Below are 18,822 nucleotides of genomic sequence, written 5' to 3' on the forward strand. Positions count from 1 at the left end.
GGTTACATTATCTAAGACAAGTGGCCTGGCCCCTTCAAAAAGTCAATATCATGAAAAATGGAAAAGATGGAGGGAGGACTGTTCTAGATTAAAAGAGACAATGCATTGCTTGAATCTTAATTGGATCTGAACTGGAACAAACATTTATAAAAATCATTTTGGGGACAATTGGTAAAATTTAAATATGAACTACATATGAGATAATTTATAAATAATGTCTTTTAAAAGTTTTAGTGACAGTAGCATTGGTTTATGGAAGCGGTTTTCCTTATTCTGGAGAAATAAGTGCTAATGTACTTAGAGGCTGTGTCTGCAACTTAGTTTAAAATGGTTCAATCAAAAAAAGAGAAGAGAGTGAAAACAAACGGCAAAATGGGAACAGTTGGTTAATATAGGTGAATGGCATATGGGTGTACGTTGTATATTCTTTGAACTTTTCTGTAGCTTTCAACTTTTTCAAGAGACGTTAGGAGAAAGCAGTTGGAGAAGAAATGCACTGAACTGTAAATAGCAGATGTTTGGGTGGTGGAATGGGTACACCTACCCTTTTTTCCTTCCACTTTTCATTGTTTTCCATTTTTTCTTAAGTTTGTATAATTTTTATAATTTATAGAAAACAATTTTAAGAAATCACTGAGAAGCAATTCACACTGGCAAAATCGATCCCAGATTTACTCAGTATTGAAGCTTAAGTACAAGTTTCTAGTAGCAATGTATTGAAGGAAAAGATTAGAACTTCAATGAGATACATTGTTTTGTAGCATGTGGCTTTTTAGAAGTGCACTATTTTAACTTTGTGTGCTCTATATATATGCTAACACAGAAATATACATGTTTACCCATATTTGAGCTAATTCTTGTAAAAATTGTTTCTAGTTTATTTTGGAACATGTTTTATGGACTTAAACTAGGCCTGGAAGATAGGTAGAACCTAGATAGGCAAAGAAGAGAGGAAGTTCTCTAGTAGAAATAAATAGCATGAGCAAAGGCTTGGAGAAGAAAAAGAGTATAATGTATTTGGGGGACTTTGAAGAAGCTAGCAATATTGAAGGTTTATACTGATAATGAATGTTTACAATGGCTTTAAATACCAGGAAAAAAGGATTTTGTCTTTACCCTATAGAGAATAGAAAGCTATTCAAAGTTTTTGACTATTAATATAATATTAAGAAAGTATGTTTTAGTATTTATCACTTATAGATAATAAACAAATTAGTCACCTCCCCAAAATTAAAAAAAAAAATGTATAGGTCTGTGTAAAGTCAATTCAAAATGATCACATCTCTTTTCCTGAATATGTTCTTTCTCATTTTCTCTCCCTCTACTTCAGATTTGGTAACAAAGAGGAATACATGGCATTCATGAATGATTTTTTAGAACACGAATGGGGTGGAATGAAGCGCTTTCTTTTGGAGATCTCTAATCCGGACACCATCTCAAACACCCCAGGCTTTGATGGTTACATTGATCTGGGCCGAGAGCTTTCAGTTTTGCATTCCTTACTGTGGGAAGTAGTTTCCCAACTTGATAAGGTAAAGTAGGCGGGAAGGGTAACAGGAGATGGGAGGTAGAGAACCCTAATGTAACACCTGGATTCTGGAGAATATCTACAGAGTAATCACATTCATGCTTTCTGCTTGTTGAAAGCAACCTTTTGCCCTAGAAGTCTGGGAGGAAATAGTTTTGATTTCTGAGTAAAATATGTGCCCTACAAACCAGGAAATTCTAATAAGCCACAAAATTATTAACATATATTTTTAAGTAGTTTACCTGAATTAATGGAGTATATATTTCTATAAACAAATATGTTTGTGTATTTGCCTAGAAACTAATATCAAATATTGTTGTATGAAGCCTTATTCATGTATAGTAGAGTGAGAAGAAACTTCATGTAGTAATTTCTAATGGAAGTGTGGACTTAGAAAAATACTGAGACTATCACGTTTAAGTAACTTACCATGAGATTTATTTTTATCATGCAAGTCAGAGGGTTTAATGTAACTATTAGTACCTATAGAGTTATGTGGGATCTGAAAATCCTGATGTTTTCTTTTCATCTGTAGATGTGAATTAAGAATAGAGAAAACAATTATCATTTTTAATCATTTATTTTCTGACTATAAGCTAAGAATTTTTTTGTATACCATATTAATAACTAAATATATACCATGCCAATCATTTTCTTCCTTCTCGAATTTTGCAAAGAGGAATAGAATTTGTTATGGAAAACAGTCTAACAGACTCTGGCTAGGTTTATCACAATAAGTATTTATTGATGTTTTTGTTTGCTACAGCTACTTTATAAATATCTGTGGTGGTATGTTAGAATAACTTCAAAAAACAAAGTTATTTTTCTGTGATAAGAATTTGTTTATTTGTTTTCCTCCATTTTCCTATTATCTTTATTTTTTTTGAGTCAGAACATTTTTTATTTTTTGAATTTTATTTTATTTTTTAATACAGCAGGTTCTTATTAGTTATCTATTTTATACATGTTAGTGTATATATGTCAATCCCAATCTCCCAATTCATCCCACCACCACCACCACCCCCAATTATCTTTAAAAACATTGCACCAATAAAATGAGGGAGAGGGGAGTAAAACCTATTAACAAAGACCACCTTCCTGAGGAAATATAAATGGTAGGGTGTCCACTGGTGCCCAAAACATTTGTAAAATAATAACCTGTTTCTTATTCTCAAGGACCCCTTCTTAACTTTTAGAAATGCTAGCTAGATTTTAAGTTGCAGCTATGCCGAGGGTAAATTCCTTGGATATGAATCATGGCTCAAGAGAGTCAAGCAAGTAAAGACATTCTTCAGATGGCACTGTACTCATTTGAGCAGGGTAGAAGAGTCTGTTGAGAAGACAACGAAAACCCGGAGGCAGCCATGTAAAACTGCCTCATGGATGAAGGTTCCCATAAGACCCCATGAGAATGAGAATTTCCCAAAGAAAAAAATGATTGAGGTGGATAAAGCAAATCATAAAAAGTTATTCTTCACTGAATAACTGCATCAGTGGGATGCAGATACAGTTATCTTCTGAAATCAACCTGGTTTATTCAGGGTCAAGGTCTTTTTAACAGGCTTTGCTGTGTAAACACACGTTCTCCTTTTTAATTTCTGTTTGGTCCTGGGAACCAGCAGTACATCTATCTAGACACATCTCATAGATGTGTCATAACTTTGCTGTTTAAATTTTTTTTAAAAAATTGTCTTGCTGATGCAAACTCAGCTGGCAGTAGGTCAGGGTTCCCAAGATTAAATGGCTAGTGGATGGCAATATCAACTGTGTGCCCTGCAGTGCTCTGGACCCCTGAATGCAACACCTTCTTGTATGTCGGCATGCATTTCTTTCCTCACATGATCCCTTTTCTTTGGAAGTTTCATCACACTAGCCAATCCTCTGGTCTTAAAGTTCTTTTTGGTTAGAAGGTGTTTGGTTCTTCCCCTACCCTCCCCCACCTTGATCTACCAGCCTCCCAAAGATTTAGTTTGCTTTGCATGTCTATTTTAGTTGGAATGGCAATAGTTTGGTTGTTTTGAGCATGTCTTTTAATTTTTATTTGCATAATCCTAATTTCTATTTCCTTTCTTTCCTCAATGTCTGCTGCATCTTGTTTCGCCTCCTCCATTCATCTCGACGCCATGGTTCTGCTGCTCCATAACAATGCATTATGAACCTGCCACTCCCATATGCAAACACCTACCCTTCCCTCCAACCTCCACCCCTCCATCAATGGGCATCGTTGTCCCAAAAACAATCTGTGGTGGATATCGCAATGCTTATTATCCAATTAGGGTGAAAATTCCTTCCTACAGGCGACCGTGGCAAAATTGGGACCTCTCCCTCGTGTTCTTGCTGATATTACCAAATCTCTGACTAATCCTACACCAATACAACAGCAACTGAGACGCTTCACTGAGCATAACTCCAGTCCAAATGTCAGTGGAAGCCTCTCCTCTGGGCTGCAGAAAATTTTTGAAGACCCTACTGACAGGTATGAATTTCAGAGAGAATTGGAACTACTTATCTCAGAGGGAGATAATATGTAGAGATTTGGGAAAAATCTATTTAACTTACTTGTTGAATTTACAACTTTAAAATGATGAGCAGTTGGAAAGAATCTTCTGAGATAAATCCAATTGTTTGTCATAATAATACACATGATCTAGGATACTTATTTTCTAGAATGATATTGTAGAGTTATATTCAACAAACTTATAAAAAGAACCTATGTCCTGCTTAATGGAAGACTAAGAGCTCTATGAAATTGATATTTTCAGGTGTTGTAGCGCTCAAAAATCTGAGAACCTCAGTGAAAAATATTTTAGAGCTGGCTGTGTCAGCTGAACAGGTAGATACAGTGTTGATGCTTAGACTTTGTTTTCTATATTGGCAAGACTTGTGTCTTTAGTAGGGACCCTTTGGTTGTGTACTCAGGGCTTCTCGAAGGTTTAGACAGAACCAATTAACTATGAATTGGAATACCTTGGGAGGTGTAAAACCTAACTAGGCAATTATTGGAATTCTAGTAAAAATCTAAGACAGGGATGGAGTGGTCTATACAGTGTTATTCTCCGCCTTTGAAGAAAAACTAAAAATGTTGGATCTTATCCTAAGAATTGTGATGATGAAATCTGTGTTTAGAAACCAATGTAAGTCTCCACACCAGACCTCTGAGCCTTCTGAAGAGTTCATGTGCTTGAGTTGAGGAATCTTAACTCCGTTGAATTTGCCTCAGGAGTAATTAAGGGTCCTTTCTTTTTCCACAGTGATTTGCATAAACTAAAATCTCCAAGCCAGGACAACACAGATAGCTATTTCAGAGGGAAAACGTTATTGCTGGTTCAGCAAGCCTCCTCCCAGAGCATGACTTACTCTGAAAAGGATGAAAAGGAAAATAGCCTTCCTAATGGCCGGAGCATCTCCCTCATGGACCTTCAGGACACTCATGCCGCCCAAGTGGAGCATGCGTCTGTCATGCTTGACATGCCAATGCGCCTGACTGGAAGCCAGCTTTCCATAACCCAGGTGGCCAGCATCAAACAACTTCGGGAAACCCAGAGCACTCCCCAGAGCGCACCCCAAGTGCGAAGGCCCCTGCACCCAGCCTTGAACCAGCCAGGCAGCCTCCAGCCCTTGTCATTCCAGAACCCTGTCTATCACCTCAATAACCCAATTCCAGCAATGCCAAAGGCCTCTGTGGATTCCAGTTTGGAGAACCTAAGCACTGCCAGTTCCAGGAGCCAAAGTAACAGTGAAGACTTCAAACTCAGTGGACCCAGCAATAGCAGCATGGAAGATTTCACTAAACGTAGCACTCAGAGTGAGGACTTCTCCAGGCGGCACACTGTGTCGGACAGACACATACCTCTTGCTCTGCCACGGCAGAATAGCACGGGGCAGGCCCAGATCCGAAAAATGGACCAGGCTGGGCTAGGTGCCCGAGCCAAAGCCCCACCATCCCTGCCACACAGTGCTTCCCTACGTAGCACCGGGAGCATGTCACTGGCATCTGCAGCTCTGGTGGCCGAACCTGTGCAAAATGGGAGCCGGTCCCGGCAGCAGTCCTCTTCCTCCAGAGAGAGCCCTGTTCCCAAAGTGAGAGCGATCCAGAGACAGCAGACACAGCAGGTAGGGGTGAGTGCTGGAGGGGGCTGCCAGGTACTTGGTCCAACTGTTTCCTCGGTTCTTTATATATAAATCATTGAGAAATCCAATTGCTAGCAGGGCTTCCACTTAAAACTATTTTTTGCAACCTTTTAATGGAAGAGGAAATGAAAAGTTTGGGAGGCTTCTGGCTAGATGAGGCAGCAGAATGTAGCTTGCCTCATTACTCTTAGGAGACTGTAACAACCACTCCAGGGGCCTTTCTGTCTCTTCAAGCAGCAGAGCTGTGATCTCAGCACTGAGAACAATCTGTGAGGTTGAGTAATAATTAGACACTTAAGCTGTGAATCTGCAGGCCAGATCAACTAGGATATATTTTGGGAATCTGGACATTAATCCTCCTTAATTTTTTTTCTTAAGTTTCCAGAATAAAGTTTTGCACTTTCAGCCAAGAGTTTAACGTAACTGCTCTCTACTCCATCCCCCAACTCCCTCTGGAAGTAGTAAGTCCCCGTGTGCCCTTTCCTGGAAATGGCTAGAAAAATAAACAACTGAGCACCTATAGAAGCAAGGTAAAGAAGAGAGGTAAAAAGATAGAAACACAGGTGGTTGACAAGTATTCTCTAAACATTTATGAAAATCTCTTATATTTCTATTTACATGGACAAGCCCAGCTCATGTCTCACCTAAATTTAATATAAGATGATCAAACTTTTTTCTTCACAAATAAAAATGTTCCTTAAGAATTTTATCATCTCTTCTTTACAGATTACATTTTGAGGCACCAATCCATATTTGCTCTTGAAATAAACTAAGAACCTTATAAATGCATATATATACATATCTTACTTTCATCTAAAAAAGATTTTTCTCCTAAAAAAAGCTTTGTTGAAGTTTTTTTGAAACCTAATCCTACTTTATTTGTATTAGGGAGCTTTGTGATTAGAAGAGTTCTATGACAAATCCTTTTGTCAGCAGAATCACTGGTCAGAGGAGACTGCAGTGAGACCCCCAATGTATCTCTTTAGTATATTTGCGTTTTTATAGGTAGGCATTTACTGATTGGGCTGCTTCTGCCACCACTCTGCTGTGGTCAGAGCCCTTGCCTCTACTTTGATAATTATTGTTTAAAAAAAAAATTAGAACATTTACAGAATCCTTAGATAAAGAAGTAGAAGAAGGGATGAAAACTTAAGCTGATTCTGGTAGGCAACTTCCTGGGCAAAACCTCCTAGTTGGTCAGTTCTTTCCTGAGAAATAAACTTTTTCTTCAGTCTTAAATTTTTCATTTTTATTTTGTTATATTTCCCCAAATTTCACCAATTCATTTGATTTAATACACATTTTAATTTAAAGAAAAGGAAAAAAGATTATACTCTATTAATTTACATAATGATTATATTATATAATTTTTTCCTTTGCTTTAAATGAAAATGCTTTTATATATATATCTTTTATATATATGTCATATATGTACATTTAATTTACGTTAGGAGGCTATCAGTCTCTCCCATCTTATTGTGAATTAGTTTCCATACTTTGATTTTATGCTAGCTTCTAGTTGAGATCAACCCCTTTCAGAGAATTAAATTGTTGACTGAGAGGAGAAAAGAAAGATAAGTAATTTCAGAGATGCAGTACTGTGTGGAGGCAGATGTCTACGTGGGGGTTTAGTGCAGCTTGAAGGCCCTGAGGATGAGATAAGGAGTAGAGAAGAATATCAGATTGGCAGAGAGGGGCAAGACAGGGCACAGGGTGGGCCCTCTGCCTACTTTTCAAAGGTGGATTTAGTCCCAGCCCTGGAGAGAAAAGAAGAATGCTTACCCTTCCCTCCTGTATCATGTTGTCCTCAATTCCCAGGACCCGTGACTCAGACTGACTGTTAATAGATATTGTAAATTAAATAGCCTTTTGTGTGATCATCGGAAATGAATTGTCATTTATAATATCTGTGCTGTAGGAAAACAATAACACCTATCATATAAGCACTACGTGTTTCTGTGCGTGAATAGAAAGCTGTTTGAATAGATGGGAGGTAGGAAATGCATATATGGTCTTCAGACAACCAATTAAAATACTTTTGAGCCATAGCCATTAATGAGCTTGGGAATGTCTATGTTATGTTGGCATGAAGTGAGGCATAGCCACAGCACAGCTTTACATATTCAGCCCTGTTTGTGCCTTTGCTGGTGCTGCCACTGTCATACCAGTTAAACCATAAATCACTGTATTTTGATTGCTCAATTTTCTGTTTTTTCTACACTGGCTTTTTCTATGCAGATGTTTTATTCTTTCAAACGTATGTTATTATTTTTTTTTGTTCCTTATCATTCTTGCTTGCTTTTCTCATCTCAGTCCCATGAAGCCTCTGATGTTCTATATAATCAGCACATTTTTTACGTAAATTCCTTTACATATTTTAATTGCAAATTGTGTTGGGGAATTCTTCTCTCCCAAAAACTGGAGGATTTCTTTGTGGGGATTGTTCTGCCGGCATTTGTAATTATTGGAGGTTTTGTCCCATGCAAATTCCATTTGTATCTTAGCACAAAGGAGCGGCCATTGTTGGCAATGTAACTAGCTTCAGTCTTCTCCATTTGCTGAGTAGGAAGGAAATAAAATCCTAGTTCTACAGAGAAGGAATTTTTTGACCCTTTTCGGCCTCTGTTTGGATTTCTTTTTAATCATTTTCCTCTCCATCTTGTTTTTTTGTGTATCATGTATTCTGTGCACATAATAGACTCTATTTACAATATATGAGTTGTTCAGATTATAGCGTGTTACCTAACCTTAGAAATTCTAATTTGAAGAGGCTTTTTAAATAGGTATTTGACAAGCCTATCAGAATGATGCTACAGTTTTCACATTTGGATTTGTTGAACCCTCGCCTAACCAACCTCTTCAAGGATTCTCAGTTTACTTACTAATTTAGTCAGCTCTTTCTTTGGTGTTGATAGCAATAGTGTTATTCATTTATGGGAACCTGACTATTTCAGACTATGGAGAAGCTGAAAGCAACAAGTCTTATTTATATCTAGTAAATAAACAGGGAACCGGCCTGTTCTCAGTCATCCTCAGCATAGCCAGGCTAACTGTAGGATCAGTGAAACTGCTTTCTCAGGCCCTTTTGCCCTAAAGCGTTATTATTTTTCCCAGAGAAACCCTATAAAAGCTTTATCTCAAAAGGGTGATATTCCTAATAGGAATCCGTGCTCCTTTTCATTTCGTCTTTTTCATCCTTCATTTTCTTTAATGACCCACTGTTGGAAGTCAATGAAGAAAATGCTCTTCTTAAGGCTATAGCTAAGCAAGATGGCATCTGAAACATTTACCAACCTCTTTTCTCAATTTCTTTGCTATAAACTAGAGGTAATAAATTTTGTTAGCTATCCAGCTTATAAAGGAGATAGAACAATCACTGAGGAAAAGCCTTTGATGTACTTCCAAAGGATTAGAGGAAAAACATAGGGTATCCTTCTCTTAGTAATAAATTGTACTTTGGTAATGAATTCTAAAGAGAATCCAAAGTAATAATAAATGAATAATATTTTATTGAGCATTAATTGTGCAATGACATAGTCACTACCATTCCAAAAGAAAAAAAATTCTATGATATATGGTGCCATGCTTCAAGGGTTGACAGTCTAATCAGGAAATAAGACCAGCACTCAGAAGACCAATCAAGTAGATGTAAAAGACAGTATATAGTTCTTTCATATGGAGAACATATTACAATAAAAAATAATTTTGAAAAAAATTTTCAAATAAAAATCACCTCCATAGTCTTCAATGTAGATAAAACTATTTCTGATTTGTTCAATATTACTTTTCTGCTCTTTATAATTATGTAAAGGTTTTATCATAAATACAAGGAATAGTTATATTAGTCTGATTTATTTTTTTAAAACTTATTGACTGGGCTTCCCTGGTGGCGCAGTGGTTGAAAGTCCGCCTGCCGATGCAGGGGACGCGGGTTCATGCCCCGGTCTGGGAAGATCCCACATGCCGCAGAGCAGCTAGGCCCGTGAGCCATGGCCGCTCGGCCTGCGCGTCCGGAGCCTGTGCTCCGCAACGGGAGAGGCCACAACAGTGAGAGGCCCGCGTACCACAAAAAAAAAAAAAAAAAAAAAAAAAACTTATTGACCACCTACCGTATGCCATGCAAAGTGCTAGGGTATATGAGGAAGTGGTTGAAAAACAGATTCAACCAATAAAATAGGAATAGACTGGAATGCCCAGTTCCCATTGTACACTGTCTCATAATTCACTGGACATTGTTAGTCCTTCTGAAGATATGGTAGCTACCACCAACACCAGTGAAATGAATCAACTCTGTTTTTACAGCTTCTCACTTTACATTTTATGCCTAGATTACCTAAGAAGTTGTTTTTAATATGCTTTTAGGGGCTAAGATCTCTCTTTAGTATGTTCTTAGGGATACTATTAGCTTGTACTGAGTTTATTGGCATTCAATAAATAGTTACTCGTAACAAATCACAGGGGAAGAAAGTTCTTGCAAACAACATACTGTTAACTATAAAGCAGAAAGCTACTGAATTAGCTTCCTTGAAGTTACAAATTCCAAACATTAAAGTTATTCATTTTAGTGGCTACTTTATCTCAAGCAGCAGCTGAATAGAAAATCCTGGTTTCACAGAAAAGCAGCTCTCCTGTGCCCTATGTGGTAAAGGGATAAGATTCTAAAATTAAAAAGACATTTGTCTCCTTTAAGTATTGACTTTCTATTAATTTTTAAAGACTCAGAACCATAATATTTTGCCTTTCATGTGTACATATATCAAATAAAAACCTAAACCCCTTTTTAAACTATTTTTCTCTAAATACGAAAGCAATTTATTGTGCTCCGCTTTCAAAATCCAGTAGGGGGAGAACTAGGGGTGTGTGTGTGTGTGTGTGTGTGTGTGTGTGTGTGTGTGTGTGTGTGTGTGTGTGTGTGTGTGAAGTACCTTGTAGTTTACAAACTGCTTTTACATGCCATCTCATTTGTTTCTCATAACTTTTGAAGTAGATAATTATTATCTTTTTTAATATAAATGATACTATAGTCTATAGGTCAGTGTTTCCAAAGTGTGATACTCAAAACTATTTAAATATACAAGGTATTTAATCAATCATTTAATTATTTTAACACATATTAGAAAAATACCTAACTATTAATATAAAATGTATTTATAAATTTATAATATATATAACATTAAACTCATGATTTTATGGATAATATTGCTTAGCATAAGGACTTAGCTAACTGAAAAAGGTTGTTTTAAAGAGATGATAAATAATATATCAGTGACAACGTGGTTATGACAAAAATAATGAGAATGATACACAAATGAATGAAGTATAAGAAGCCTGCCTACCATAGTGGAGATGAAGGTAGACTTTTTAAGAACTGAGGGTACTGAAGTTTAAGACATGTTTATGTTTTTCTTGACACAGTGGAGAAAATGGCTTTAAAGAAGGAATTTCTAAAAGTTCATTCACCGTTGCTTGTGTGTGCCTCAGGCATGAAGCTGTTTTTTATCGATATGTATCTGTAATCTGTTTGTAAATCAGCCAAACCAGGTTCTTCTTCAAACCTTTAGGAAATACCCTCATACTACTTTTGTATGAATATTTTTTAAAGTCTCCCCCAAAGAACCTTTTTGTCTCTGCAACCAATTTTTTTCATCTAGTCTTTCTAAATCTCAAAGTCATCAAGATACCCCTTATTTTAAAATATCTATACATTTAGAGTTTAACCGGGTTTTATTCCAAAATGACATAAAGATTCTTAAGGTACATAGCTCTGCATGGGAGAGAAAATTCCCTTCCAATTATTTATAGAGTATTGGTCCTCAAAATAGATATTCATTTTAATTATAAAAAGGCTAACTCACATAAAAATGCTTTGTTCTATCTGTCTCTTTCTTCTCAAGAAAGCCAGAGAAAAAGAATTTGTTGTCTATTTCTAGCACTGTTTATGGAGAAAGCACTAATGTTCAGTAGCCCAATATAAATTGTCATATCCAGGGCCAGTTTTCTAAGCATAAATACAGTAATAACATCTAAGTTCTATAGTACTCCATAGTTTCCAGAGAACTTTCACATACATTATATTGTTCAGTCCTTAGAACTATCCTGGGAGATGGTCAGGATAGGTGGTGATGGTAGTGGTAGCCCTATTCAATAGCTTTGGAAAGAAGTATTTAAGAGATTAAGTGACAATGTAAATAGCAGAATTGCTACTCAAAGCCAGAATTCTTATCACGCTGCATATCTATTGGAAAAGGGCAATTTATCTAGCTATCCTAACTGGATAGAAATATCCCTTAGACTATGTTGATGTCCATTGTTTTGATCCTGTATTCATCAAGAAACTTTCTGGTAAAATATGGACTTCTGAGTGATGTTAACCCATGAAGAAGTCAGTGTCTGTAAAAATGACCAATATCACTTTTTTTCTCTTTCCCTAAATGGTTGATGTGAAAATTAAGAATTTGGCATTCTGATATATAAATGGGTACCTTGTGAGTTGTTTAGCATTAATCAATTCCTTGGTTCCTGATCATCCCTGGTTAAGCAGATGTTTCCTCACCTGAGCAATCAACCATCAACTTGTGCTTTCCTTCTCTCATTCTGTCATCATCGTAATTTCATTAGGTAATGACCTAATGAAACCATTGGACTAATTAACAATTTTAAGGCCTTGGCTTTCCCTCTTTGGAGGGAAAAAACGGCAGGTTCTTAGATGTGATTTCTATTCACAACATTTCAGAAGATTTTATCCTTGTATAAATGGATATTCTCTTCCCTCACCACCAGCCCTTGCAGTAACAAAATATTATTTAGAACTGGGAACATTTAACAGAAAACAGGGATCACAATAATGTCTTCTAAGAATAGCTCTCTTTGTGAAACCTAACTGTGGATGAGCTCTTTTTGGAGATGCTAATAGGTATTTCTGACGCAGGTTCAGTCACCTGTGGACTCTGCCACAATGTCCCCAGTAGAGAGGACAGCAGCCTGGGTTCTGAACAATGGGCAATATGAAGAAGATGTAGAAGAAACCGAGCAAAATCAAGATGAAGCCAAGCATGCTGAGAAGGTAGAACCTAGTCTGTCTTTATTGCCCACACAGTGATAGGCCACCCAAAGGGTCGTCTAGCCAAGGAGATGATCTCCCCAGGGTCCCCAACTTCAGCTCCACCTCTTATGTTAACCCTTATATACGTATCTGTGTATGATAATTCAGGTAGTGTCTGTGTTTGAAAATATGCGGAAATGTCCATCAAGCTGGGGTGGGAGGATTAGCTCTAATTTTTTTTTTTTTTTTAATATGAGGTGACTTAACTTGGAGAAAACTCTGCTACTCGTTTCTAGTCATTTTAGGTGAATATTTAGTGTTTCTGTATAACTAACCAAAGTCAAGATTACCCTTGGACTAGACTTCCTTTCTATATCTTTGTAATGATTTTGTCTTTTTTTGTTTTTCTTTTTTTTTTTATTTATTTATTTATTGGCTGCGTTGGGTCTTCATTGCTGTGCAAGGGCTTTCTCTAGTTGCCACAAGCAGGGGCTACTATTTGTTGCGATGTGCAGGCTTCTCATTGCAGTGGCTTCTCTTGTTGCAGAGCACAGGCTCTAGGCACATGAGCTTCAGTAGTTGTGGCTCGTGGGCTCTAGAGCGCAGGCTCAGTAGTTGTGGTGCATGGGCTTAGTTGCTCCGCGGCATGTGGGAATCTTCCTGGACCAGGGCTCGAACCCGTGTCCCCTGCGTTGCCAGGCAGATTCTTAAACACTGCGCCACCAGGGAAGTCCCTTTTTTTGTTTTTCTTTTCACCTTTTCTGGGTAAAGAACTTGTAACACTATAGCTGTTTTTTTAAAAGACACTGACTAAAAAAAAAAAAGACATTATCTATTGCTTCAGTTTTGTTTCGTTTTGTTTTGTTAAGAAAAGCTGACATGAAGAATAAGGATTATCAAACAAGAACATTGACACCATGTATGGCATTACCTCATTAACAGCCAGACAAGTAGCTTCTGCTTACTTATCAGCAGGAACCTAAACTATTCTTATTGACGTAGTCTACCTCTTCAAACTGTATAAGAACTGTCATCTTTGACCTTCTGGATTAATAAGCATAGTGTAGGACCATGACGTTGGATAAGCAGAAGCTAACTGTCTGATTGTCAATTAAATGGAATATTATGTAAAAATACATTGCATTTTACAAAGCAGCATATGGATTTATCATTAATTACTAATGAATTTAAATAGGCCATATACAAGACAGCTTAATGCTTCTCACCTCACCCAGAAATTTGACACTCCAGTTACTCAAACCCCAACCCACAGCAGCTTCAGTACAAGAAAGGGCCACGTAACCAATTGAATTATATAAAGCTTTAGTGAATATAAATTTATATAAAGCTTTAGTGAGAAAACAGACATGTGTTCCAACAAGCAGTAGCAAACTGGGCAGATGAACGATATAGTGAAAATGGGCCAAGAGGCAGTATTAATCAGCCCCAGAGAACATGTAGGCCTTTTGCTTAGAGCTTGTGGCCTGAATGTTTTACACTTTTATAGCTGGGGAGAAAGCAGCAATAGCCTATTCTGCCATAAAATTCTATTTATTGATTTAGTAACTTAACATTATAGAAGTGCTGTTTGCTCTCTAAAGGGCTGGCTCTAGTAGGGTGAAAGAATGGCAGTCTGATGAGTGAAGGCATGTCAGAGATCCTGCAGTACAGGTGATGATACAGAAATCTTTTCTCACGTAGACAACTGGCTTTTGGCTTATTTTAAGTCATTTGTCAGGCTTCTAAATGCTTGATCTTTTTTTTTCCTGCTCCCATTTGATACACAGATTGGATGTGGCTTGCAGGAACTGGTAGTTTAATGTGGAGAGTGATACATAAATATATAGATTTGGAATGCCAAGGTAAGGCTAAAAATGTAATTTTAGGAGGCGGGCAGAGCTCCTAAGTGATGCCTGTTGATAATTTTAAAGAACGTCAGCAGCCCGTGGAATGGCAGTTCAGGCAGCATCCAGCTCCATTGCCTAGGGTTTCTATCATAAAAAATAAATCACTAACATCTAAAACCAGCATAACTCCAGTATTTCTCTCCTTGTCTGTGGTGCCTCTTCTCCTCTGCTCTAGTACGAACAGGAAATTACTAAACTGAAGGAGCGCCTGCGAGTGTCCAGCCGGCGGCTAGAGGAGTATGAGCGCCGGTTGCTGGTGCAGGAGCAGCAGATGCAGAAGCTGCTGCTAGAGTACAAGGCCCGGCTGGAGGACAGCGAGGAGCGGCTGCGCAGGCAGCAGGAGGAGAAGGATAGCCAGATGAAGAGCATCATCAGCAGGTCAGAGGCCACCTGGTGGTGGACGTGGGCTAGGTAGCTAGGGCTGCAAAGAGGTGGGACGATGACCCAGAGAATCCTAAAGCAATGGCAGCAGAAGCCATTTGCAACTCTGCATGTCCTCTGTGGTACTTGGTACAAAGGTGACGGCTGACTATATCTCTTACACTTTTCTAAATGTGAGACCTTAGTGCACTTCCTTTGAAGATAGAGGTAGTCTATTTTCCTTTAGTTGTAACAATTAGAAAAAATTAAAACTTAGTGACTCACTTGAGAGGTCTTAGAGGAAAACTGAATCTTAAAAATGTACATATTCAATGTCAAAGCCTAACTTAGTTTTTTACAGCAAGCCCAGAGAGGTGGAAGGGAGTTTCATGGGATGTCTTCAGGGCCAGAGAATCAAAGGAGAAGGCCAAGGATGTCCAAGGGAGACTAAGGGAGGGGACAATTTTACCAAACACTACATAGCACTTACTATGGGCCAGGTACTTTTCTAATCACTTTACAGATAAAATTTGTTTAATCTGTTAATAATAATTTGATTAATGCCAACCTCTGAAGTAGGCATTATTATTATTCTCATTTTACAAATAAAGAAACAGGCAACAAATTCATTAAGTCACTTGCCCAAGGTCACTTAGTGTTGCTGCTGGGATTTGAAACCACGCAGTCAAGCCCCAGAGTCCATGCTCATGACCACTGTGCTTCAGTGTTGTTAAATGCTGTAGGCAGGTCAAGTAACTTAAAGTCAGAGAAGGTTTGCTGTTTTAGCAGCACATAAGTATTTAGCAGTCTTACCGAGAGGCTTTTCATGGAGTTTAAACATCAGGGGGCTAAGATGTGAATGGTGGAAGAGAAAGAAAGTAGACCTACTATGTGTAGAGTACGCTCTGAGGAAACTTAGCTGTTCAGGGGAAGAGAAAGGTCAGCTGTTACAAGGTAACAAGATTAGGAGAGGGTTTGGTTTTTGTGGGTTGGTTTGCTATTTTAAGATGAAATAAGTTGTGCTGAGGAAAGGATCTGATAGAAAAGAGGGAGATAATAATTGTGGGAATGCTGTTCCAGAGGAGGTAAAAATCCAGTCCCAGTAGAGAAATCAACTTTGGATGTCTTCTTCTAAGGTGGGTGAGAAGATAGAGCGTGGTTGCAGATCTTGTACTAGGAAGGAGTGGCAGTACTGAGCTGTCCTGAGTGTGGGTTTCTTGTCCTCTACGTTAGCCAGCTCTCTCCTTGAAGATATTGATCTCTCCTTACTACCCCATTCTAGGCTAATGGCTGTGGAAGAGGAATTGAAGAAGGATCATGCTGAGATGCAAGCAGTTATCGATGCAAAGCAAAAAATAATTGATGCACAGGTAAGCAGGTTGTTAGTCTAGTGGAAGGCACTTGTTTATAATAACTTATCTCCTGACTTCCCACCCTTTGCAAATGCCAAGGCACATGATGGACAATAGGTCACTGGAAAGTTCTCAACATTACCTTGTGAAGAGTAAAAGAGTTTCTTTGTGACCTCTATGACCTTTTCTTTCCTTTACTGGTGACAAGTCTGTTAACCTAGCAAAGTCTTAGCGTGCTTAGTGCAGTTGCTCGACAAATCTCAACCTAGTGCATGATGGGGTTTACTTCTTTCCTTCTGGAAAGGAGGGGATTCTCTAAGGGGGTACCTGTGAAAAGTACACTGCATGTGTCTGGCTTGTGACCTCCACTGACCATTGCTTGGCTATGATGTTCACAGTCTTGTCAGTCACGTCCACTGTGCCATCAGCCTCTGGCCCCAAACAGTAGTCTAGCTGCAGGGGAAAGACAGGGTTGTAAAAGGTACCCTTCCTTGTTATTCTTTTGGTTCCGGATTTGGCATTGATGCCTGGGATTCGCTTGGCTGCCCTTCTCTGTTGGCGCTGTGCTTGGAGAGCCTCTTTTGGTTGATGAAATCAGAACCTGGGCCTCTGCTCACTGCAGCTTCTACCTGTGATAATAATGGCATGACGGATGACTGCCAAGAGCACCCCCTCCCAGGTTCACGTCAGTGATCAGAGCAAAATCCAGGAGGCAAGAAATGTTTCTAATTCCTTTTTCATTTTATCAGTGCAAAACATGGTTGTATTTCTTAGAGTGAAACAAATAAAAAACGGCAGTGCAGCTTGGATGTGGCTGGTCTGGCCACTGAATGTATCACCTCCCTGAAGACCACCCAGCCAGGTTTGCGTTTCTCACCCTTAAGTACCATATCATTTCCCTCAGCTCTGAAATAAAAATGGGAGCAAGGACTTTATGTCCAACTTTCTTCTCTCCTTATCAGCCAGTAGTCAGTCTATGGCAGAGCCCCCAGTATTCTTAAACACGCATTTTACCCCCAGTCTAGTTTCCTAACAGGGCTAATATGGGATGGGGTTTATTTTTCAAAGGAATTGGGAGTAAGGCTGAAAGCACAGCCATGGGAAGAGTGCGTCATGGGCCTCCTACTCCCTCACATACACGAGACCCGGCAGTCGAGGGTGAGTTGTGATGCTCTCTCGTCAGCACGGTTCCCAGAATATTTTGGACCTTTGAATTCTGCAGTTTCTGGATATTTAGACCTCCTAAGAATCAGAAGAAAGTTCTTACTTGGTCCATTTTTTAAACTTTTCTAGGTGTCCCCAAGGTAGGTGAGGGATGGGTAGCAGAGACAAGGCCTTCTCGACAGGCACACTGTAAAAATTCATCTGAGAGGCTTAAGAGAAACAGTCTGGATAAAGAAGGCAATTTAGTCAGGGAAACAAGTGTTGATAAGTGTTCACTTTGGGATCTTCAATGTGACAGTGTAAAGCAGAGAGAGTTCTATTAATAACTACACCCGAATAGATTTTAGTTCTAATGAAATCATACAGACCGTTTTAATAACTTCAGCTTGTCTAAAACCGAGTCAGTCTTAAGCAGAGGGAGCTTGGGGGTGTCGTAGTCGTGGCTCTGTGCATACAGCATTTCCACCTTCTCGGTTGCCTGTCAAGACAACCTCATCATTAGCTTCTGAAGATTTCTACCCCACCTCTGCCCCCATTTTGACGTCTAGGGTAAGATGACTGGGTATGGAGCAGGAGTCATAGGCATAGAAAGTGAAAGCAAGGGAGGGAATCAGGTTCATCAGGGCTCAAAAACTCTGGAAAGTAAGAACCTTCTCTCAGTTAACACGAGGACGTCACCATTCAGGAATGGGAGAACTGTTATCCTCAAAGCATCAGTCAATGTCAGACTTGTGGTCTGACTAAACTAGATAACAGTTTGGGTCCATATTTCAGGCAGTGGTTTTCAAATGGTTTGATTCTGTGGACTGTTTTGGCGGAATCAGAGGTGCCTCCCATAGATGGCTTTCCAGCTGTTCCTGCTGACCATTCAAGAACAAGGGCTTCTCTCAACGAAATTTATTACTGTATAATAAATTTTCTACTGGAGGCTCACTATGGATCCCTAAAGAACACTTGGAGAATCCATTAGACCACATTTTGAAAACCACTGCACCATGCACAGCACAGATGATAAACACTAAAACTAGTTTTTTAAAAAACTATAATCTCCTTAAAAGGAAGGTTTCCCAATTCCAGCTGTTGTCTCACTGATACATTAAAATCTTATTCTAGCAAAAGACTATGAAAATCCTTTAGTGTCTTTTGTAACAAATGACTTTTCCTTTGAAAGGATAAATCTTACATCTTAAGTGTTTGATGGAGCAGAGCAGCCCTTCTGGCATTATTTAATAGAATGAGGACATGTTTGGGGGTGAAAGCTTTCCAGTGAGGGAACCCATACTTTTATGTCCCTGGCATCTGCCTTGGTGCCACTGGCAGTTAAAAAATATTTCTGAA

General features: G+C 38.7%; 1 protein-coding gene across 5 annotated transcripts in view; it reads left to right on the plus strand.

The window, feature by feature from the left end:
* RASAL2 (RAS protein activator like 2) overlaps positions 1 to 18,822 on the plus strand; it is a 387,616-nt gene that overhangs the window by 360,218 nt on the left and 8,576 nt on the right. For 4 of the 5 annotated variants that reach the window (XM_060034530.2, XM_060034515.1, XM_060034500.1 and 1 more), the window contains exons 12-17: positions 1,331 to 1,532; positions 3,805 to 4,004; positions 4,780 to 5,641; positions 12,588 to 12,722; positions 14,784 to 14,986; positions 16,251 to 16,338. In XM_060034530.2, coding sequence (XP_059890513.1) covers positions 1,331 to 1,532; positions 3,805 to 4,004; positions 4,780 to 5,641; positions 12,588 to 12,722; positions 14,784 to 14,986; positions 16,251 to 16,338 — 1,690 coding nt within the window. The remainder of the gene's footprint in view (positions 1 to 1,330; positions 1,533 to 3,804; positions 4,005 to 4,779; positions 5,642 to 12,587; positions 12,723 to 14,783; positions 14,987 to 16,250; positions 16,339 to 18,822) is intronic. The other variant, XM_060034522.1, reaches the window with a different exon arrangement.

This window comes from Delphinus delphis, chromosome 1, assembly GCF_949987515.2.
Source record: "Delphinus delphis chromosome 1, mDelDel1.2, whole genome shotgun sequence".
NCBI classification, from domain to species: domain Eukaryota; kingdom Metazoa; phylum Chordata; class Mammalia; order Artiodactyla; family Delphinidae; genus Delphinus; species Delphinus delphis.